This window comes from Mus pahari, chromosome 3, assembly GCF_900095145.1.
Source record: "Mus pahari chromosome 3, PAHARI_EIJ_v1.1, whole genome shotgun sequence".
Lineage (NCBI taxonomy): Eukaryota > Metazoa > Chordata > Mammalia > Rodentia > Muridae > Mus > Mus pahari.
In genome coordinates, this window is record NC_034592.1 from 9,734,176 (window position 1) to 9,758,291 (window position 24,116).

Below are 24,116 nucleotides of genomic sequence, written 5' to 3' on the forward strand. Positions count from 1 at the left end.
TTTTGGTCTCCCTTCTTGAGTTTCATGTGTTTTACAAATTGTATCTTGGGTATTCTAGGTTTCTGGGCTAATATCCACTTATCAGTGAGTGCATATCATATGAGTTCTTTTGTGATTGGGTTACCTCGCTCAGGATGATACCCTCCAGATTCATCCATTTGCCGAGGAATTTCATAAACTCATTGTTTTTAATAGCTGAGTAGTATTCCATTGTATAAATGTACCCCATTTTCTGTATCCATTCCTCTGTTGAGGGACATCTGGGTTCTTTCCAGCTTCTGGCTATTATAAGTAAGGTTGCAAAGCAAGTCTTATAAAGGACAACATTTAGTTGAGGCTGGCTTACAGGTTCAGAAGTTCAATCCATATCACCAATGTAGGAATATGGCAGCATCCAGGAATGCATGGTGCAGGCAGAGCTGAGAGTTCTACATCTTCATCTGAAGTCTGCTAGCAGAATACAGACTTTTAGGCAGCTAGGATAAGGGTCTTAAAGTCCACACCCACAGTGGCACACCTACTCCAACAGGACTACACCTTCTAATAGTGCCCCTTCTTGGGCTGAGCATATACAAACCATTATACTAGCTGTGTCAACTAGTGTTATATATAAATATCTAAACCTTGCAGTAGTGCCTGTAAATTTAGAACTGATATGTGTGATGAGCCTGACAGGGGTAACTACTCTTATATGAGAGTTCAAGTCTAAAATTCAAAAGAGAACATCCTGTTGATACCCGCTGAAGTACTGTGTAAAACTTCCCTGTAAGGAATCTGCTAAGTTCAAGATGCCCTGAAGGACCTTGACAAAGTTTTCTTTGAATACCCTCTTCAAATTACACCAAAATAAACGAATAAATAAAAAAAATTATTAAGTCAGAATAAATCCTCAATGACTTTGCCCCTTTCTCGCTACATAATATTCACCTGGCAAGCCCTAGTGTCCAGTCTGTATCTCTATCATGTAGTTGAACTTGGCTGAACCCTCAGCCTAACATCACATTAAAAAAAAAAAAAAAACACAGCCACACATCTTAAACATGCCCTTGTAGTCGTTTGCCTGTGGTACTCTCCCCTAAAAATCTATTACCCTCCTTTCAAAGGCTACTCCTTTCAACTTTCATTCTCTCCTCAGACCATGTAACTGCCCTGGCTTTTCTCTAACAATCATCTTCCCCATTTTATTAAGAAGAGCAGAGCAGCACAGCGTAGACATACCCTTCACTGCAGGGCTACAGCCCTGTTACTCAAACTACCCTCAGCAGGCACAGGTATCCTGTGTAACCTCCTGGATAAAGCCCAACCTCTCAGTTGTTCTCTGGGTCTGGGTCTTCACAAGAATATAGTTTTGTGGTGATGTGTGTGTGTGTGTGTGTGTGTGTGTGTCTGTCTGTCTGTCTGTCTGTCTGTCTGTTTGTCACTCTGTCTTTCTGTCTCTCTATGTCTGTCTTTGTCTCTTTGTTTTCTTTCTGCCTCTCTCTCTGTCTCTCTGTGTGTCTCTCTGTCTCTTTCTATGTCTCTGTCCCCTCTCTGTCTCTATCGTTGTCTCTCTGTACATGTCTCTCTCTCTAACTCTCTTTGTGTGTGTCTCTGCCTCTCCGTGTGTCTCTCTCTGTTTCTGTCTTTCTCTGTGTGTGTCTTTCTTCCCCTCTTCTCTGTCTCTTTGCCTCTGTCTTTGTCTCTCTCTGTATATCTTTCTCTGCCCCTCTCTGTCTCTGTCTTTGTCTCATATGTGTCTCTCTCTGTCTCCCGTCTCTGTCTTTGTGTATATCTCTGCCTCTGCCTCTGTCTCTGTGTCTCTCTGTGTCCCTTTCTCTGTGACTGTCTCTACCTTTGTCTCTCTATGTGTCTTGGCCTCTGTCTCTCTGTCTTAGTCTCTCTCTGCCTCCCTCTCTGTCTCTGTCTTTGTCTTTGTCTCTCTCTGCCTATCTGTGTCTCCCTGTCTCTGTCTCTGTGTGTCTCTCTGCCCCCTCTTCCCTCAAACCTCTTCTCAAATATTACTTTACCAGAGGCCTATGTTGACCACCATACACACCATTTTCTGATCGTTCGAATGCACACCATCATTGTCCTGTTTCCCTGCTGACCCACTGACCTGCTGACCTTTCTCTAAGTTTTCTCTCATCCCCTGATATTTTAAGGCTTTGGGTTTTTCGGTTTGGGTTTTGGTCTTGGGGTTGTTTATTTGTTTGCTTGGTCTTCTCCCACTCGCTACTTAAAACTCCATGAAACCGAGGACTTTTTCTTCTGTCACCCACCCACACCGGTACTTTGTATGTTCGAAATGGCTGTAAGAACCACGGAGCTGTGTTTTAGGGAGCATCCCCATTTCCTCAAGCAGGCTGCAGAAACCAAAGGTTTCTATTGACTGGAGTTCCTACAGTGGGTCCAGAAAAGCGAGTTTCATTGAAACCATTAAAGTCTTGAGAAGCCAAAGACCAAGCAGTGCCTATGTCACTACTGGAGTTCTTGATCAGATCCAGGGTTTAAAAGAAATACTTGACTGCTTTAAAAATCCAGAGGGTGAACATTTATTTATGTACCTTGAATCTTCCCATTTGATAAAAGTTTGATAAAAACTGAACAAGGCACAGAGATAAGTATCTTGTTATTATTGAATTATTATTATTCCAAACAAAACCAGCCTTGTGATCCCTGCCTGCCAATGGTTTGCTCTCCTCTGAACACAAAAGCCACTAGTTTCTCCACTTTGCAAAACTGCAAAGCTGTTACAGCGACCTTGGGTCAGTTAGCCTGACATTTTGATTGTACCTTTCTTAAATGCCTGTGGTTGGTAGCCTAGCTCTCTCTAGACTACCTAGCTCTGGGAGGGTGGATGGAGCATCCCTGGGAACAGTTGCCACTGACGATCAGAACCTGTTTTGGCTTGCAGGTGTTGGACCGCCTCGGAGAATGAGAGCCTGGGGGAAGAGAGGATTTCAACCAACCCTTACGACTACAGGAGGCTCCTGCGCAAAACCTCCCAGCGGCAGCGCCTGGTGCAGCAGTTGTAGCTCACCTACGGAGCTTAAGAAAGTGCTGGGCCTTGAAGCAGCAGCAGGGTAACCTCTCAAACAGGACCGCTCTGACACTGAGGCCTCTGATAGCCTGCCAGCGTTGTTCCTTCTCAAAAGCTAAGGCCTTGGGGCCCTGACACAAGAGAATCTCGACCTGGGGTTAAGAGAATCGACCTCCTCGACCTCCTCGGGTAGTTCCAGATACTGGGCCCCATCTCCCTAATGAAGCCCTTTGTTCAACTGATTGCAATTCAGGGTAGTACTGTGCCAGAACTGTCAGCACCCAACCCCACCCCACTCGGTTTTAAATGATTGAAGAGATTTCTTCTTTCTTGAAATGGCTTCCCCAGGAACAAATGACGGTTACTCTGGTTGGGTATGCCAGAATAAAGGCAAGGTGGGAGTGGAATGAACCTTGAAAGTGAATTCATCTCAAACTTGAGTTTCCTTCTCTCTTGATTATTATACTGCTAAATAAAGTAAGCATCCTGGAAAAGCCTGTTTTCCATGGACTTGTCTACCTTGCGCCTCGAGGGCCTCTGTCTAACATACACCTGGGCCTGTGGCAAGACTTGATGACCTCTGTCTTCAACAAATTCCCACCCCTCAGCCTCGGTAAAGCGCAGTCTAGCTTACACTTTACCTAGAAACGTGGGCTGCAAACAAACTTCCAAACCTCACCACTCCCACACACCCTTCCCAGGCAGTCCATGCTGGACTGGTCCTCTGACGGAGGACCATCAGATTTTTAAGGAGGACCATCAGATTTTTAAGGAGGACCATCAGATTTTTAAGGAGGACCATCAGATTTTTAAGGAGGACCATCAGATTTTTAAGGTCTTACTCTGCAGATTTGAAGTAGCTCTCCCCTCCTTAGAAGTTGGCCACATAAAAGTAAGCAGAAGGGCAGTGGGTGGGAAGCAGGAGTTCCTTACCACTTAGCTGTAGCCTATCCAGAAGGAGGAGGAGGAGGAGGAGGAGGAGAACCCTTCTTTAAAAAAAAAAACAAAAAAAACAAAAAACAAAAAACTTCAAGTTAACCTTCCATAAGTGACACTTTCCAGGTCTACACCACCTAGATTGGATAAACAAGGTACAGACAGGGTTCCATGGTGAACTGAATGAGGGCAAACAAGTTCTGTTCAGGTCATGGTTTGGCTCCTGCTACTTAAAAATAAAATAAAATAAAATAAAATAAAATAAAATAAAAACAGAGGGCACTGATAACTTCTGCGTCCTGAAGTGGTCATAGTCTCTGCAGATCAGCCTCTAAAACTCCGTATTGCCAGTAGGATTTTACAAGTAGGATCCTGTTGAGGAGTGGCCTACTGACAGGACCAAGTCCCCAAATTCAAATGCCCCCCCTCCCTGCTCCTTCTCTAGAAAGCTCTGCTCTAGTTTGGGGCCAGACAGGACAGAAGAGTCACCCTAACTGTGTCGACCCCACGGAGCGGCAGAACCTGTTCCTGGCACCAGAAACCTGAACAGCAGGGCTCACAGACTGATATTGGTGGAGGGAGGCGGGAGTTCGGGTGTCCGCGCTGGTGATGCTTCCTGGGCACTACAGCCCCACCTGAAGCAGGTACGTTAGGGAGGAGCTGGGCTCTGCAGCTTGCCAGACTTTAATTCTGGCTTCCAGCGGGCCCTGTACCCCACAGTCCTCACAAGAGTGTCTGTGAAGGTGTATATTCGGTTGCTGAGTAGCAACAGACAGATCTACCTCAGCCCCTGCACATTGGCTTGAGTAAGGCTGGAAAAGAAGATTGCAAACGAAGTGGTTGTTTCCAAATCCTTTTTCTGTTTAGCCTTTTTCAGTCTCTCAACATTTAAGCAGCAAAAGAACTCAAGAGAGAAAACTTGTACGAAATATCCTTCTTTGACCGGCCCTCCCAGCTCCCTGCCACAAGGATTTCTGGGTGGCTCACAATGGACAAGGAATAGGTAATCCCACTAAACCTTCCGGTGGGCTATGCTGGAGATTTTGGTATGGGTCTCCTACTGTAAAGAGAAAGCCTTCCCGCTAACAGTATTCCATTCCCAGTTGGCTGCCTCCTTTGTGAACTAATGACTGTAATTATTACTTCCCAGAGCTCTTTTGTTATCAACAACCCGGAGCTGGAGGGGGGGATGGGCCCTTTGGGAGAATGGAAAAAGAATTTACAAAGCAAATTGCTGTCTAGGAAGGGTTGGTTTTTTAAAAAGACAAACCCAGTTCCAGCCTGCATCCGAAGTGGGGAGTGACAATTTTTTTCAAAGTATGATTAGATTTTAAAAATACTCAGAGCTGTGGGATTCAATTGCATTTCAACAGTACCGCTTTAAGTTACTATTTTTGACGAAGTTAAATTCAGATATTGAAAATCTGTATCTCCTGTTTTCACCCATTTCTTCCTTGAAAGGTGTGTTTGTGTGTGTGTGTGTGTGTGTGTGTGTGTGTGTGTGTTTAAGAACCCTTTTTCATTTCCAATCACTCATCCATGGTAAAAGGCTTCAACCCCAGCCAGCTGGCTTGAAGAGAATTATTTTGCAGGATTTGGTATGGATTTAAACAAAGACTCAGGCTCTCCAAGTCTTGTTGGCCGGGCTGGGTGGAGGAAGCGCCCATTCCAGGAGCTGTTACCTCTGCCAGCTGAAGCCACCACGTCTGGAGTACCCTAAAGACCTACTAAGAGGTCTAGGGTCAAAATGACTGCCCTCCCTCAGCATGCCTCTGCTTAGAGACCTGCCTTGGGTAGGTAGCACCTCAACAGTGCCAACCGCACGGCCCTCCCCGCGCCCCTCCTCGCGCCGCCGGTCACCCGACCTCAGTGGACATCATCTAGCTAGATCCTCCCTGGCCCCCTGGATTCTGGCAACCTTGGGAAGAAGATAAAGCTTTGTGGAGAGAATGCACTTGGCCATCTGCAGTTACTCGAGGTCTCCGGATCCCTAACAAAATAAGCGATCCTGGTCACCAAGACTAAAGGTTCCAGGATTTCTCCTCAGGCAACAGCTTTGGTGCCTCATTTGAAAAACTCAAAGAAGGAATGAAGGACTATGGAGAGCAGGGCAACTGCAGTCCTTCACTCGGCGAGAGCTGGAAAGGAGGTCAGGAACAGTTTAAAGCAGCACCTTTCTGCAAGTCTTTCTTGAGCTCTCTGTAAGCCTGGAACCACGGGTCTAGTATAGGCAAGAGGAAACAAAGCGAAGTCAGAGGGCCCCAAATCCTCCTCAAGGCGCCGTCCCTGCATTTAAGAGCCTTTGGGGAAAGGAAAACAGAAAGGATTGTTTCATTCCTTTATTAGAAAACACAAACGAAACTGCTTCTTTCTGGGCTGGGAAATTGCCAGTCTTGTTCCTGGGCTCCTCCTGATGGCAAGGACTCCTCTTGGGAAGGGGAGAGGTCAGTGGTTTGAGTACCCCTGAAAAGGGGGAGTGCCTTTTCTCCTGGGATTTGGAAAGACTGATTTGCTTACTTTTAAACTCTCTGAACCCCGCCTAAGCACAGATGTCCTCAAGCCACACATAAGCAGCAGGCCAAGGTCACCAAGTAACCAGATCCCCTCCCCCATCAACCATAAATCCTGTGTATGTGTCAGCTCTCACCCACTCCAAGAAGTTTCTGTTCGTTTTATTTATTTAATTTTTCCCAGCCTGAGGTCCTCAGTGATAGATTCCAGCGTGGATTTTAATTGCTTCAATCAGCAGTCTTTCTCTTCATCCGTCAGTCAAAACCTGGACAGTGGGTCTGGGGACCCAGCGCATGACTGCACAGAAACCGAACGACCCCCCAGGCTGACTCAGCTCAGCAGGCAGACATTAGGCTCTGCTAAGGAGATGAAATGAGTTCGTTGGCGTGGAAGCGGTCCACCTTCCTCCCTCCTTAGTTCCTTCCCCATGCTCTGGAGCTCTTCCTGATTAAGGCCAGGTGGCCTGGGCTCTTGAGGTCACATCGACCTCAGCACAGGTTTAGAGGAAAGCGGACGCGATAACCACTTTTGCTCGGCAGCAGCCAGAGACAGTCCTCAAACAATGAGCCAGTTGATGCACACGTGAAATCGCCCTCGGCCACCATTCCAATCTTGCCAAGGTCTCCCTGGTCCCTGGGGTCACCGAGGCCTGCGTGCCGAGGGCTGAGGTAGCACCCTGGACAGCGCGTCCCGGCAGAAGCAGACCAGGAGCGCCTGTGGCTCGGTCAGAACTGCGCAGGCACGCCTCCCTCCCCCGCATCTGACTCGCACTCGAACGCACAGCCTCGCACCTCACGACCCAGCTCCTCCATTTCCCTCCCGTCACTTTCTCATCTCTCCACCAAGCTCCCTCTCCCTAAAAATCTCTTGGGCTCTTTCCACTTTCCAATCTCCCGACTGGGAGGATCACAGCTACTCCCCCCATTTAACATCGGCGGCGCAGAGCACAGCGGCGCGTCCCTGCGCCCTGACTGGAACATATACACACGCACGAGCATTGGCATACGCAAACAGCACGTTTCCTGTCCCTGTGTGACACCCACCCTCGTCGCGCTGACGCTCCAACCCTCGCGCGGTGCCCTTCTCCCGCCACACACACTCGCACACGCACGCACTCTCGTGCAGGGTCGAGGCGAAGGCAGCTTGCCCGCAGCCACTTGGAGGCGACCGGCGCCAGTCTAGCAGAACCCATGGCGTCTCCGGGCTCCGGCTTTTGGTCCTTCGGATCTGAAGATGGCTCTGCGGATCCCGAGAACCCGGGCACAGGTAGGAAAACCAGGACCTGCAGCGGGAGAGCTTTGTGGGTAGCTTGGGGTTTGCAGGGCTGATCATCAAAGCTTTGACGTCTGCAACTGGAAACTTATTCGGGCGCTTCGCCAGGCTCTCTGGGTTAAGTCCATAACTGTGTGAGAACACCAACAAACCCCCCCCCAACCTTTGTCCCCCTGTGAAAAAACCCAGGATTGTCTAGGCCCCTTCCCCTAAACATAGGCTCCAGAAAGACTGCAGCGTCTGCGGGAGTCAGAAATCAAGGATCTAGGCTTTGCCTCCGGACGTCTAGATCCTGGGCAGGGAAAGGCAAGATGGGAGCGGGATAGAGTTTGGGGTCTGAAAGGCAAGCGCGGTGAGAAACAAACAGCCTCAGGTTTAGTAAAAGCAGCCAGGTGAGGGCAGGGAGGGTCTGGAAACCCGAGGACCTGGGGAACAAGTGCAAAGGGCGTCGGTATGGGCTGCTTTCTTTCTGGGACACCGCAAGGAGAGGGCTGGCCCCCGGCGTCAGATCCCCTTGGACTCCCCCACCTGCTGAAAGCAGAGTCGCTAGCTGGTGGCCGCTCCCGAGTTTGGCGCCAGGCCCCCAGACTCTGGACTCAAAGACCTGGTTCAGTTGGAACAAAAATTCTCACTCGCCCGTCTGTTCTCTTTCCGATTCGCTTTTTCCTGCCTGGCGATTGCAGCGAGAGCGTGGTGCCAGGTGGCCCAAAAGTTCACGGGCGGCATTGGAAATAAGCTGTGCGGTGAGTGGTGGCGCTGATGGGGGAGAAGGGCAGGCAAGGTCGGGGGCCGGCGGCTGGAGGGAGCAATGTCGCGGGCTCCGCTCTGAGCCTGCAGCCTAGGTCGGCCGAGTCCCTGGGTTGCGGGTGGGTAGGGATGTAAGAGTCGAGACTATAGCCCGCTGACTCAAGTCCCCCGTTCCATGTCTTTGTCCAGCTCTGCTCTACGGAGACTCCGGGAAGCCAACAGAGGGCGGAGGGAGCGAGACCTCTCGGGCCGCCACCCGGAAGGTCGCCTGCACCTGCGACCAAAAACCCTGCAGCTGCCCCAAAGGGGATGTCAATTACGCGTTTCTGCACGCAACAGGTAAATGGGCCGGCTGGCCAGGACCACGCTCCATCCCGCAGATTTCTGACCCGGCCAAGTGGATGTCGGGGTCGGGGTGAGGACTCTGAATCTTCCACGGAATTAGAAGGACGTGGGGTCTGTGGGCTGGAGGGCGCCAAGGCCCTGGCCTTCCCCAACCAGAATCGGCCGCCACAGCGCCCTGCATGGCTCAGCCTCGAGAGCTGGAGGTGGCAGTGTGTGCCACGGTAGGCTTCTTGGTGCTGCCCCAGCCTCTGAGTAGCACAGATTTCCAAAATGCCCTACGAAGTAGTTCAAGTAGTTCGGAATTGCAGGGATTTTTAGGTGTTCAACTGCATCCAAAGTAGTTTGTAACCGTGATTTCAACCGGAGCCCAGGGCGCTAAATTTTCCCTATGCATGCACGACTCCCAGGCTCACAAACAGCGGGTGAGCGCGCGCGCGAACTCTCTCTCTCTCTCTCTCTCTCTCTCTCTCTCTCTCTCTCTCTCTCACACACACACACACACACACACACACACACACACACACACACAGAGGCACGCACGCACATACATCCCAACTTTGGAAACATCTGGCCTTCAAAAAAGCCAGAGATCATAACTTTGCTTGACCGGCCTTACCTGGTTTGCCCGATGGTGTTTCTCAAACATTTTGGAAGTGGAGTATTGACAAACCACTAAGATGATTTACTCAAATGTAGGACAAACGCTTGTGAATCAGACAAATTGAGACACTCTTTTTGGAAAATAATAAACCAAGAAACATAATACGTTACAAATAAAATGCAAAACTTAATTCCGGAAGGGGATTTTATTCACTTGTGTTTCCAGATGTGCTGGTTTTGTTTAAAACATGGTCTTCTCCCCTCTAACCCGATCTGGCCTCCAATTCCCAGAGATCCCCCTTACTTCAGCCTCCTGAGCACTGTGTTTATGGTGCCAATCAAATCAGTTCAAAGCAAAATTGCCCATTCAGTAATTGCCTGTATCTTTGCGTAGTGAAGTCTAAAGTGTCCTTCCCATTCCGTTCTTTAGACCTGCTGCCAGCGTGTGATGGAGAAAGGCCCACTCTGGCATTTCTACAAGATGTTATGAACATTTTGCTTCAGTACGTGGTGAAAAGTTTCGATAGATCAACTAAAGTGATCGATTTCCATTACCCCAATGAGCTTCTTCAAGAGTATAATTGGGAATTGGCAGACCAACCACAAAATCTGGAGGAAATTTTGACGCATTGCCAAACAACTCTAAAATATGCAATTAAAACAGGTACTGTGCAACCAGCAATAATAAAGGGGTTTTTTGTCTTCTGCAATTTTCCTTTTTTTCCTATAAAGCCGTTTCTCTTATGTTGGATGGGTCGTGTTATTTTCAAAATTGCAAAGTTACATTCGCTTAAAAATAGTTATTATTGGAGTGATTCAAAGGCACCTTGCTAACAATAACCGAGCTGTCATGGGGTATAAATTGTCAGATTGGCGCGGAGATTAATCGGAGGTTGTAGAAGGAACCATTTGTCAGCAGGAGCCAGTACAAACGACCCAAAATGGGGAAAGAAAGGGGATGTAAAAGGGGACCTGGAAAGACTAAAGACAGAATCCAGTACGCCTCAACTCCAGGGCATTGTTGGCAATTTCCTTGACATGGAACTAGTCAAGAATCCCAGCTAACCAGTCTACATAATCTTCAGGCTGGAGGTAGATTGTTAAAAAACGTTGTTTCAAAAGACTAAATTTTAGATTTGAATTCCAATTTTTCTCCTGGTTTGAAAACGGTATGGAGACACGCGAGTGTGGGCACCCCCTTCCCATCCCCACCCCCACACACCACAATATAGACTAGCTTAGCAGTCCAGCACTCAAGTATTTGTCTCCTATATGACTACTGAATATGTGGATAAAAATACCCAACACATTTAAGGGTCCATTTTAAACATGTGTGTAATGCTCTATTAGAATCTTGAGGCATCCTTTAAAACAGGATAAAATGATGCTGAAGTCCAGGAGCAACGTCACTTGAGCACCTGCACAGCTTTCTTCCACCCAGATCCCTAGCGGAGGGCTTTTTTCCCCTACATTGTCTCTAATCATCTCGATACATTGTTAAACAGAGTAAAGCGACAAGTATAAATACCTTTCTGAGCTGGAGGAAGGAAGGCTTATGGATTTACAATGATTTGTAGAATTAAAATGATTTACTGGCAACTAACAAATGTGAACTATTAAGTAACCATTGGTTACCTTGCAAAGGTCATGCTTTGTGCTGCCATTTTGTGGGTAGTTTGTTAGTATAACAAACAACAAACATTTTAACAATTTTGCTACAAAAATGGTTTAGACTTTTCACCCCTGAGCATTCTTTATATGGTTAGAGAAAAAGGTTTGCACAGAAGCCTCGGAAAATGAATTTATTGTGTAATTATTATCCACTTTGTAAGACTGTAGAGGTGGAAATAGATATGAGGGGAAATGAGTTTAACTTGTTGATTTCAATGGATTATAGATATTTTTTTTAGGTATCATCAGTTGCTCCTCCTGAAAAGCCAACAGGATACACATGTCAGACATGCAAAGATACTCTGCTCCCACTTATTTTGCACAAACACATCCACACAAACTGAAGCAATGCTTTTAATCCTTTTCTGCTTGACCCATCCCTCACACCTTACATTTAAATATGCTAATGGAAACTACTACCATTTGTTTATTCTGCTCACAAATAAAAAAGAATACATACTGTTTTTTTTAACCTCTTAGTTTTTAAAAGCTGCTAGCTAGTCTTTGAAATGCATTTAGAATTAAGATAATGGGAATTGCCAGTCAATGGAAGTAATAGTCCTAATAAGGATGCTCTATTTGGGGAATAAATGGCTCCATTAAATTATCAGATTTTTGATATGAATTTTGAAAAACTGTTAGTCAAATATTGCTGTGGTTCATCTCATTTAAAGTGAGGATGAAAATCTGTTAGATTAGGATGAATATTTCAATATTATTGATTCCATGTTTTGTCTCCTGCCCATAAATCTCTAAGTAGTATTTCAAAAAAAAGTCATCATAGGCAGCCTTTGTCTTCAACTGGAAAGCTTGTGGTTTCTTCCGCTGTTAGTGTCCTGCATGGCAGCTGACACTACCTAGTCTACCAAAGCACTTGCCCTCCCTGTCATCATCCAATATTCTTATGATCCTTTGAAGACCATTTTATAAAACGTCACCTGGTCCCTCTTAACCTAATTTCCGTCTGGCCTTGAGCTTTAGAAAGGATTGAAGGGCAGTGGAGATTTTTAAATGAGGTGTCTGCGTCACATTTAAATCACTTGTAAAGAAGTGTTAGAACTAGAAACCTCCATGAATGGTAGGATTCTAGAATGGCATCTGCTGGGGTTGCTTTCTTCATTTGCGTTGACTGGGGGGCATAGAGTAATGTTAATGTAGTCTTCAATCTTTAAGAGAAGCCTTAGACAAAGGGAACCGAACAAATGTAGGAGGAGCATCCTTCTGCGGGCTGTCAGTTCACAGAAAGCAGTTTTAGAGGACTTTTGGCTTCTCTCCATCTGACTGACAGCACCAGGTCTCATTTGCCAGGTACTAGTGTTTGTGCATCCTTTAGGACTCATTTGCTAATCTGTGCAGGGGACTCATCATGCTCATATCACATGGACCAGGGGCCGCAGAATGCCAGCTCTGCTGGAACTGTTTCTCATGCTCTCAGACAACCCTGAATGGGTGCTGTGGGAAACCCCAGAGGCAGTGCACAGAGCCCACAGGAGCAGAGCAAGTGGAATTTGGGGGATATTTCTGCCAGAGCCCCAAATGGCATGCTGTTCTGACCTGTCAAACTACCTAGCTCCGTAGTTTCACATCATAATCAGTGAAGGAAAGCTGTGGTACAGGGGAACATCAGATAAAATTGCAGACCAAGGTTTAAAAAAAAAGCATATGACGGGAAGGAAACCCAGTAACAGAAGCATCAAGCTTGCATTTAGTTTACCACGAGTATTTATTCACAGCTCCTGCACACTCCTTAGAATTCCTCTGATTTATGCAGATTTTTTTTCTGCCAGAATTTCCACAGTTAAATCCTGCGTGATAATAGGTAGGTTCATCTAGAAATGCATATAATTTATAAAATAAATCCAGATTGATTTTCACACTTGAAAAATGATTTGGGGACAGAAAAGTGGAGGGTCCTCTGGGGAGAGAAGTAGGCTGTGATGTCTGCTTCGGGCTACAATGAAATGGGGAGTCAATGAGGCAGAGAGAAGGGGGTGGCGTCTTGCAACAGCAACTGCAGCAGCTGAGGGACATTATACCTTTTCTGAATGAGTAAACTGATGAAGTCAGAATCAAAGGGACTGCAGAAGAGAAAGGGGGGCAGGACATGATTTGAGGCCATAAAAGAGGTAACGCCAAGAATTAACTAGAGGTGCACAAATAGCATTGCCTCTAAAATGTGCTCCTTCCCTGTCTGTTCCCATTGTCAAATTCTATAGCTGCACGCCTGGGGCTGATAAGAGAGCCATCTAGTCCCAGAGATAAGCAATGTGCTTTTTCCAGTGCTGTCCTTTATCTTGTTTTGCCCACACTTGGGATGTGAGACTCACATCACAGGCTCTGGACAGATGTCCAGCAAATGACAGATATCACTATTTTTATCAGATACCACTTCCATAATTAAGCTTCCTCCCAAATTGCTGTTGCTAAACACAACATGGATCTATTGCTAGGCTTCTACAGGACAAGATGGGAAAACAAGCTTCCAATGAGATATTTATAATCACATTTCAAATAACAGCCTCCAGGGTATAGAGGGTATAAATAGATGTCAATCTACCTACAGAATTTTAGAGAAATCTAGAAGTTAATTAGATAATCCTTTTAATGGGTCAGTTTATCCATGAAATATATTTTTCACATATCTGTCAACAAGGCAGTAATGCTGACTGTTCAGCTTTGTTTTAGATCTCAACAATGAGGGACCCTGTTGACTATAATCAAATATTCAGACAGAGAACTGTCAAGAATTAGCTTTGTCTATGCCATCTCTAGTTGCTCATCACCTTTGAACCCAAGACAAACCACTCAGCAGAGTGTCCTTTTTTTTTTTTCAGTTTTGTCTTGTCTTTGTAATCATCAGTCATTTCTCAGTGATATTATTATGAATGCTGGCATGCCTGAAGGATGTCATGGTATGACTGATTCTCAGAACAACTCAACAAAAGGACTGTTATCAGTATCAATGCAAATAGGAAGAATGATTTGGGATACCATAATGTTTCTGTTTGCAATTATATTGGAAATATAGTAGGAAATGATCTAGTCTTCACATTGTAAAGTATATATTATTTTTATAGGACTATTTGAGGATCTTTAGAGTATATCTTAGGGAATACTAAGCCCTAAGAAGCCCCTGGTTAGAAGAAGAGTTGCTTGAGTGTGTGCACATATGTGCATGTGATCATGTGTCTTGTGCTCACAGGCACATTTGCATATTTGATTATGGAATATGCATCTCTTGTAACTGAAGTGTCTTTCAAGATCCTTTAGAAATAAAAAGCATATGTTTGGGAGATAATTATTTTCACTGGTTGCAATCTTAATTCCATTTTCTTCAGGACATCCCCGATATTTTAATCAGCTGTCTACTGGATTAGATATGGTTGGATTAGCAGCAGACTGGTTGACATCAACAGCAAACACTAACATGTAAGTAACTGATTGCACAAAACCTCTTTTGTGTAAATCCCTTCGCATTATGTGTTCTTCTCACTCTGGCGTAATTAAAGAAATAACCTTGATCTGTTTTTCATTTTATCAAAGTATGCAAATATTTAAAATGCAAAGGAGACTTTTAAACATTTTGATTTAAAATAACACATTACATGAAAGAGAAATAAAGCCCAATGTTGCCTTTTAGATAGTCCTACTATGTAATGTTCTGCATTCAATATGATAAACTAGCCCTACACATTATACCAATATTTGAAGATCTTGCCCTTAAGGCAACAGAAAAATTAGCAATATTTCGTAAAATCTTGTATACATAATTTTATATTTGATATTATAAGCTTTACATCAATGAATGCAAAAGTTTTAAAAGAGGAGAAATTCTGTGATATTACAATAGTAAATAATTTATCTGAGCTGCATACTTAAGATATGGTCGTTTATGTATTCTAGGTTCACCTATGAGATCGCCCCTGTATTTGTGCTACTAGAATATGTTACACTAAAGAAAATGAGAGAAATCATTGGCTGGCCAGGGGGCTCTGGCGATGGAATCTTTTCTCCTGGTACATATATTTCATTTTTTTTCTCTGTTTTGTTCTTCTGGTATGCTATGTTATAAACATCTGTTCTGTGTTTATGGGCAGGTCACTTAAGCTGTGTTTATGAAAATAATGAGTGTGGCTTAGTCCATTGAACACACTTTGGAATTTACTAATCCTATGCTTTAATGCCAGTTACTCGTGCCCCTCAGAATATAGTCTAACATGATATCACCCCTTACTTCTACCATGACCATGCATATAAGATGTATGGATAGTGCTGTTCAAAAGAATACTAATAAGGAAATTCACCCTTGCTACATTTCTCAGAATGAGTGAAATGAAAGCATAAATTAACACAACACTCAGTGTGTGAAGGTGTGTACCGAGCTGTATTTCCTCCGAAGAGCCCATTCTCTCTTTTCTCTAGTCCCTGGAATAATGAGCAGGGAAGTGGATTTAGACTAATTTCAAGTAGGGCAAGGAGTGTGTGGAGAGGTGATTCCTTAAAGCTAGAAGAGAATTCTGATTTCTTTGAGGTATTTTCTCTCCTCTTTACCATGTCACCCTATCTTTTCCATTTTGCCTTTCATTACCATCCACTGCATGCTAAGCTCTGTTATTTACACTTCTTCCAGCCCAGAGAATCAACATGAAGCAAAATGTTGTGATCTTGAATTGATTCCTAGATGAAAAGGGAGTTAGGAAGGCCAAGGGATAAGTCACTGACCCATGGAAAAGGAGCCTCATGTCAAAGCAGAGTGGTACTTAATCAGTAAGAGGAAGCCAGTCTTCAGTAAACTGTTATGGGTGGGTGGCAAAGGAGAGACCAGAGTTACCCTTGCAGCTATCAGCACAGCCAGGCACAGCCAGGCACAGCCAGGCTGGATTCAGATCCCTCTTAAGCAAGTCTGCAAAGGCAGTGAGAAGTGAGAGGGCCTGAAGATGAAACAATGACCAAGCAGCAGTGGCCTCGAGGATAAGACTTGTATATGTCTGTCTAACCATCTCACCATGTTGTTTCATGTACTTAAGTACATAGCATGTTTTTTCAGATGCTAAAGGGAAAAGTGTTAGTTAAATGGAACAGAAAATTAGCCTTAACCAACAGTCATTGAATACTAGTCCTGATGGACTCTTTCATTTTCTAGGCAATTTAGTTCTTATTCTCCTTTCCTGCTAAGCTTGTGGATCCGTTCTTATTGCCTGATATTGATGCTTAGAACATATATTCATGTAGAACTAGGTACAGTTACAAGGGTTACAATGTCAACACCATTTCTACCTTATTCATTCTCTTACAGGGTTGATTGAAGGATTGAGTTGTTCCTGAGATGTACCAAGAGCAACATGGTTCAGTTTTTATAGCTCACAAAAGTAGGAATCCATTGACTATGAAATTTTTACTAGTCTAAATAGGGGACATGCCTAATTATCTAGCTTGTCTTGAACCTACCTACATGTCCCAGAAAACATACACCCCAAGAAATCCTAATTGTTGGTTCTGCTAGGTCCTGTATGACATAGTGGATGGCAGCAAATCAGTAGGCGGAGGCTATGGAGCTTCTTCCTTTGAGCCTGAAGACTCATATGTTCTAACTAGAGTGTAAAAGCCATAGATGTAGTGTTATATTGTAATATAAATATTCCAAAGTCAGAGTGGGGAGCATCAGAAAGCAATGTAGACCTGTTCTGAACAACTTCCTATAAGAAGAGTGATCGTAACAGCAAGCCTTGCTTCTGGATTAAAGAGTCGAATGAGTCAAGGAACAGGAACAGGAAAAGTAGGTTCACACGCACATCCTTGTTTCCTCTGGTCCTGGGAATAAATCTTCAGAGTTGGATCTTTGACTTGGCCACAATGCTTAATTTGTTTTGACTGTTGTTCAGTTCTGTTCATCCCTACCACAAACACCCAGGAACTCGATCCTTTCTGAAATTGCCTCATGATTCCTGGAAGAATTCTGTATATGAGATTTACCTACACTTGCATAGAGCAATCTAATCTTTGGCAGATCAGAAAGGATAAGGACTGAGGAAGAAAAGGCCTGCCTTAGCCTCAGTTCTTTTCCTAATGTAATCATTAGAGGCTGTAGGACTTGGGCATCTCTTTTCATCTTCATACAGTTTTGCACAAATCCCTTCATCATCCTCAGAGCTACAAAGCCTTTTAGCTGGAGGATGACAGAGATGCAAGATGAGGAGCAAGAGACCAGGATTGAAAGCTTCTTGAATAATTACACATGAAGAGTGCTTTCTTTGTTTATATTCCCCTTCCTTTTCTAACCCTCCATCCCCTACCACCTCCCACCACCCACCACTCACCAAACAAACCCCACCAGACTGAGAAATGTAGCAAGAGCATCAGTTCTCAACCAGGGAGCCAGTATTGCCCTCCCAAAAGAACAACTGGAATGTCTGGATATTTTGGGTTGTAGTGGCTTGAGAAAAAACAGTTTTCAACTGGAATCCATGAATGAGGCTAACTACCCAACATTACTTAAGATAATCCTCTTGAAGGAATTCTGTAGCTCAAAATATCAGTGAATGCTAAGACTGGGAAATCATAAGCTAGAGTGAAACTTGCTCAAAAGCTTTCCTTTGAGTTCAGCATTACACAGTCTGTGCTGGGCATCTGATCCAAACATACTGGACCTGTTTCCTACTATCCTGAATCTCTAGGACCTAACAGGGTAGCAACTGCCTGAATTCTGACTGTACAGATGCCAATGGCTGGTTGATGGCTTTGTACCCAGTGCCCTGCCTGTTTCAGAGCCCAGGGCTCATAAGGCAAAGGGCCTCATAAGGCCCTTCATAGGCTCTTCAACTTGGCAGAGCCTGCTTGATCCTCAACTAGAAGGAAAAGCTGATCAGACCATCCCAGAAATAATCCCAAGAGATTCATTGTTGGAGTGGGGCAGAGAGAAAACACTTTGCCTTCTGGTTCCACATCGTCTAAGCCAGCCTATTCAGTGCCTTCATATTTCCTAGAGAGCAAAAGTTCTGAGGTTCTGAAGAGTCCTGCAGAAAGTTTCATTGCTTGTGAAGTGAGACCTTTCTTACAGAGCAGAGTAAAACTTGATCAGCCTTGGAGAAATACAAGAAATATAATTCTACATGTAGCTGAAATCAGTAGGACTTCATTAATGCATGCAATTGTATCTCAGGAACATCTCTGAGAGAAAGAACTTTTAAACGGAATCAACGGAGGAGGAGGGGATGAATGTGGATGTTTATCCCACATTCTATAGGGACCATTAGCAGGCTGCAGGATAAAGGGTAGCTTACCTGTCTCAATTCAAGGACAAGACATGGCTGGAAATGAAAAGAAATAAGTATTTGCCACCATCATAGTATAAAGATTCTACAGGCCTAACATTGAGTAGCTATACATATAAACTAGAGAGAAAAGAAAGAAAAAATATCTTTTTTCAAAAGTCTCTTCTAGGTGGGTATAGTGGTACATACACGAATCTCAACATTTGCAAGGCTGAAACAGAAGAATCATGAGTTCAAAGCCAGCCTGTGCTATATGATAAGACTCTTATTTCCCTTGAAGTCTCTCTGCCCCTTCCGCTCCCTCTTTGTCTCCCTCTCTGTCTTTCTTTCTCTCCAGGGTCTCTGTAGTTTTGGCTGTTCTGGTACTCACTGTGTAGCCCAGGCTCACCTTGAGTGCAAGGACCACCACACTCAGCATTTAACTGCTTCTCTTACTGTAGTTGAGGCCCAATTTGCTTTCCTGATTCCTCTTAGCTGTATCTTTGAATCTGAGAATAGACTTTATAGGAGCTATAAGGTTTTCCCTGGAAGTTAGGTCAGTGCTTCATCCATTTTCCTACTCATGACTCCTTTTTACCTGGGAAGTTTGTAGTCTACCTGGGTTTCTAGACGTATAAAATAATCATACATATAAAACATTCACTGGTAATAAGTCTTAAACCTTATTTTAAATTCTTTATGTGCTGGGCCTGGTGGCGCAGGCTTTTAATCCCAGCACTCGGGAGGCAGAGGCAGGCGGATTTCTGAGTTCGAGGCTAGCCTGGTCTACCAAGTGAGTTCCAGGACAGCTATACAGAGAAACCCTGTCTCGAAAAACCAAAAAAAAAAAAAATTCTTTATGTATGATACCTTTGGACTTATTAAAGTCAAAAATGAATTTGCAAAATAATGAGACAAATATGTTTAGTTTGCAGAAATAATCAAGCCTTAGGTGGTTACTTGATACTGCACCATGCAAAGGTGTCACCACTTTTAGAGTTACTCCTTATTTTGATTTTATAATGGTCAGTGCATTATAATGCCACATTGCAGCCATATTCAATATCAAATGGCAGAAATATATTTACGGTCATTTTTGGAATCACTGAAAATTTTGTCTGAGTCCAAAATCAATATTCATTCATCAGTTATTTATGAACTCATGTCAGCAACTCAAACAACAACTTTAAAAATCAAACATTCTAATATAATACCATCCAAATATATTGGTATGTACCAGTTAAGTCAAATAATGGAGAAATATTAATCTTTGTTTTCTATAATTGAGCCATTAAATTTCTGTAACAGCAGACATTTTATATGTACAGTAAAAAGCATTGCTACTCATAACATACAATCATCTCATAACTGACGTTTTAGGCAGCATTGGCATTGCATACCATGATGCACAGGGCAAAGTGAGCATGATGTGTGTTTAGAAACAAGGTTATGGTGACATTGTGTGATGTGACATGAACTGTTGAACACTGTCAGAAACATCCCAGACTCATTATGTGGTTGATTTTGAAATAATTTTTGGTCCTGGTGTGTTCAGAAACATTTTACTGTTCGCAACTTTTCAGACTCTTCTCCACACCAAATTAAGATATATGCTCTCATATTGGGCTGTGACCCATAGTTCAAGCTATTGACCGATTCTAGGTCAGTGGAAATCCAAAGTGCCCCTTGCATGAGAAGTGTTGATAGAGAATGGAAAACAGTAACTCTTTTTGTGCCCTCTAGGTGGCGCCATCTCCAACATGTATGCCATGCTCATTGCCCGCTACAAGATGTTTCCAGAAGTCAAGGAGAAGGGGATGGCAGCGGTGCCCAGGCTCATCGCGTTCACATCAGAGCATGTATGTGTTAATATTCTTTTGAGCATAAGATCGAATCGATGGGCCCAATTGAATGAATAACGCCCGGAAATGCCTCTTCTCTGGATGTGCTCTTTCCAGGAAACATATCTTGAGAGAATGAGGGGAAAGTTGAGTTGAGCTGAGCTGTCCGTTGGAATATGCTCCTTATCTCTGAAATCCAGGGAAACCTCAAAGATAAAGCAGAATTTATATATTTTATTTTAACGAATTATTTTTAATTATGTGTATATCTATGGGTATGTGCACATGAATACTGGTACTTCCAGAGGCCAGCGACTGCCCTGGAACTGGTGTTACAGGCACTTGTGAGCCACCTGATATGCCCAGAAGCTGAACTCTAATTCTCTGCAAAAGCAGTACCTGGATCTCTAACCACTGAGCCGTCTCTCCAACCCCAAAGCAGAGTATATCTCATTCCAGATCCCATTCTCCATGTGTCTGTCATACTGTACGGTGAGGGACAGGAGCAAAAGAAAAGGCATCACTGATTCGGTGCTTTGTATAATCCCGACTCTACCAGGCCCTGCTGCCCTCCTGGTTAAAGCTGGAGTTTTAGGGATTAGATAGTCTCAACCCTTGTGGTGCCGTCAGCCACTTAACTGGGGGTGGCCTGACTTCACTTAGTACTGTATTAGTTATGCTTAAGCACAAAACAGTCTAGGGAGAGACTTGATCTCCCTCCTGGTTTCAGACAATTCAGTCCATTGTGGTAAGAAGGAAAGTGGATGAGAGAAGTCACATCATGATGAGCCGGGAAGCAGAGATCGACTAGCTTTCTCCTCTCTGCTTTTGCGCTGTACCCACTTCCAGTACATGGGCTAGTGTTCTTCACTGTAGGGTGGCCTCACTCCCCTCAGGTGATCATCTCTGGAAACATTCTTATGGACACACTTAGAAATGCTATGCTCATACCTCTTCTGGGCATATACCCAGAAGATCTTCCAACTGGTAATAAGGACACATGCTCCACTTAGTTCATAGCAGCCTTATTTATAATAGCCAGAAGCTGGAACGAACCCAGTGTCCCTCAATAGAGGAATGGATACAGAAACTGTGGTACATTTACACAATGGAGTACTACTGAGCTATTAAAAACAATGAATTTATGAAATTCTTGGGCAAATGGATGTATCTGGAGGATATCATCCTTAGTGAGGTAACCCAATCACAAGAGAAGTCACTAGATATGTACTCACTGATAAGTGGATATTAGCCCAGAAACTTAGAATACCCAAGATACATTTTGCAAAACACAGGAAAACCAAGAACAATGACCATCGTGTGGATACTTCATTCCTCCTTAGAATAAGGAACAAAATACCCATGAAAGGATGTAGGTACAGAGACAAAATTTAGAGCTAAGATGAAAGGATGGACTATCCAGAGACTACCCCATCCGGGAATCCATCCCACCATCAGCCACCAAACCCAGATACTATTGCACATGCCAGCAAGATTCTGCTGAAGGGACCCTGATATTGCAGCCTCTTGTGAGGCTATGCCAGTGCCTGGCAAACACAGAAGTTAATGCTCACAGTCAGCTATTGGATGGAACACAGGGCCCCCAATGGAGTAGCTAGAGAAAGTACCCAAGGACCTTAAGGGGGCTGCAACCCTGTAGGTGCAACAACAATATGAACTAACCAATACCCCCTGAGCTCAAGTCTCTAGCTGCATATGTAGCAGAAGATGGCCTAATCAGCCATCATTGGGAAGAGAGGCCCCTTGGTCTTGTAAACTTTATATGACCCAGCACAGGGGAAGGCCAGAGCCAAGTAGTGGGAGTGGGTGGGTAGGGGAGCAGGGGCAGGGGGAGGGTATGGGGAACTTTCGGGATAGCATTTGAAATGTAATAAAGAAAATAATAATAAATAAATTTAAAAAATTAAAAAAAAATGGAAAGAACCCTCCCCCAAAAAAAGAAATGCTATGCTCCTCATTCTAAATCTAGTCAAATCACCAATGAAGATTAGACATCACCAGTACCATAAAGAAGTGAAATAGGGGTCTTTTCTATCTGATCTTTGAGCCAGATCTCTGCCATGCACTGGTTCCTGCCTACCAGGGGGCTAGCTAGACAGAGGCTAACAAGTCTGGTCTTCTTTGTTATAGATACCGTAGTGAAGAACTTAATGCTCCTCCTGTGCCCTTCAAAGCGCACATACTCCCCCTTCTGCTACCATGTAGGCATGAAAACAATGTTCCAATTGGTTCATATAACAAACAGCTCTTGTTTTCTCTCTTACCTAGCAGTGCACAGCAACAAAGGAGCAACACTCTAGTAACCTATCCAACATTGTAAGACTAAGTGTTGCCAACACAGGACTCATGATTTGACCCATATCAGGACTTAACTTCTATTTAATTAAAGGTTCTATATGGGTAAAATAACCATAGTCTTTCATGTCCCCATTTCCCTGATGTAGATTCAGATCCCTAAATAGTTAAATAGTTCTGTATGTTCAGCTTCAAACTACCCAATACTACAGCTTCAAAATGGTTTTACATTAGACATCCTTTTCTTTGGCTCTCTAAAGTTGCCCCAGCAGCAAGCCACCCTATGCTCCCTGCCTTTGGAATTAGCTTTTGAGCCTCACACTTGATAAAGGTGACTTAGCTTGTTTTAGAAAGCTCAGACCTTATGCATGCTCTCAGACTGCTTTTGTAATACTTTTTTTGTATTATAAACTTGAAGTCCATTCTTTCATTTCTAAGAGAAAGAAAGGCAACTCATCTGTTTAATTCTCCATTCACATATTTAAAAATGATAATTTTATTATGAACCTTACCTAGAATACCAACTGTCTCTGGCTATAGAATTTCCATTTTGACACATGTATTCTTTTTTAATGTATAATGCATCTGATTATTCTTAGACAGTCCAAAAGTACTTCAACAAGTAATGAGAATAAACCTATTTGATTTTCATAAACATGGCAAGTGTGAATATACACAGAAGAACTGGTGCAGACTCAGACAGATCCTGTGCATGCTGCCTCAGTCCCTCTGAATTCATATGACCTTTGCTCATGTTGATTTAGAGGGCCTTATTTTCTTGGTGTCTTATATTCTTTCCACCACATCTTCCACAGAGCTCCCTGAGTCTTGCAGGGAGGGATCTGTTGGATATATTCTATTTAGGGCTGAGTGTTCCAAGACCTCTGACTCTCTGCATAGTGTCTGACTATGAGTCTCTGTGTTTGTCCCTGTCTGCTGCAGGAGGAAGCTTCTGCACTGATGACTGGGCAAAGCACTGATCCATGAGGATAGCAGCATAGTATTAGGAGCCATTTCAAAAATGGCTCATCAAAAAGAGGTAGCAATAGATGAGTAGTACTTGGTTTTACCCTAGGTCTCTAGGCTATCTAGTCTCAGGTCCTTGGTGACGCAAGCAGTGGTATGGGTTCCATCTTGTGGAATGGGCTTTAAGTCAAATTAAACATTTGTTGGTTACTCCCACAAGGTTTGTGCCACTATTGCCCTAGCATAACTTATAGTCAGGGAACCATTGTAGATCAATGTGTTTTGGATAATTTGGTTTTTACTTTTCTCTTCTAGTAACATCTTTCATGCCAAAGATACTGGAACATAGGGGTGAAGGTTCTATGTAAACACCAGCTCAACTTCTTCATGTTCAATGAGTTATGTGGGTGTTGTAAACTTAATGGTTTGTACTTTACATGATCAACATTCTGCAGTGAGCTTTTTCTTAATTAGAAATTGATATTAGATTATTATTCCCTCACTGTGCCTTAAATAAGCCACCCTGTCTCCTAAACCAGACTAGAGGGACATATAGGAAAAATGCCCAGCTTCTACTTGTACTGTTTTAGATACAGACAGGTATTTACAAGTGAGTCCTGCTCTTAAACCTACAGATAGAGA

The 24,116-nt window shown here is 43.8% G+C and overlaps 2 protein-coding genes across 2 annotated transcripts in view; both read left to right on the plus strand.

The window, feature by feature from the left end:
• The window catches only part of Myo3a (myosin IIIA), a 226,464-nt gene extending 223,450 nt beyond the window's left edge, over positions 1-3,014 (plus strand). Inside the window, exon 33 of the mRNA XM_021195185.2 lies at positions 2,894-3,014. Within this exon, the coding sequence (XP_021050844.2) occupies positions 2,894-3,014 (121 nt within the window). The remainder of the gene's footprint in view (positions 1-2,893) is intronic.
• A 4,283-nt stretch (positions 3,015-7,297) lies between these two features.
• Positions 7,298-24,116, plus strand: part of Gad2 (glutamate decarboxylase 2) — a 70,761-nt gene continuing 53,942 nt past the window's right edge. The window contains exons 1-7 of the mRNA XM_021192941.2: positions 7,298-7,732; positions 8,422-8,481; positions 8,675-8,824; positions 9,861-10,094; positions 14,440-14,530; positions 15,005-15,117; positions 20,095-20,210. Of these exons, the coding sequence (XP_021048600.1) occupies positions 7,657-7,732; positions 8,422-8,481; positions 8,675-8,824; positions 9,861-10,094; positions 14,440-14,530; positions 15,005-15,117; positions 20,095-20,210 (840 nt within the window). The 5' untranslated portion in view covers positions 7,298-7,656. The remainder of the gene's footprint in view (positions 7,733-8,421; positions 8,482-8,674; positions 8,825-9,860; positions 10,095-14,439; positions 14,531-15,004; positions 15,118-20,094; positions 20,211-24,116) is intronic.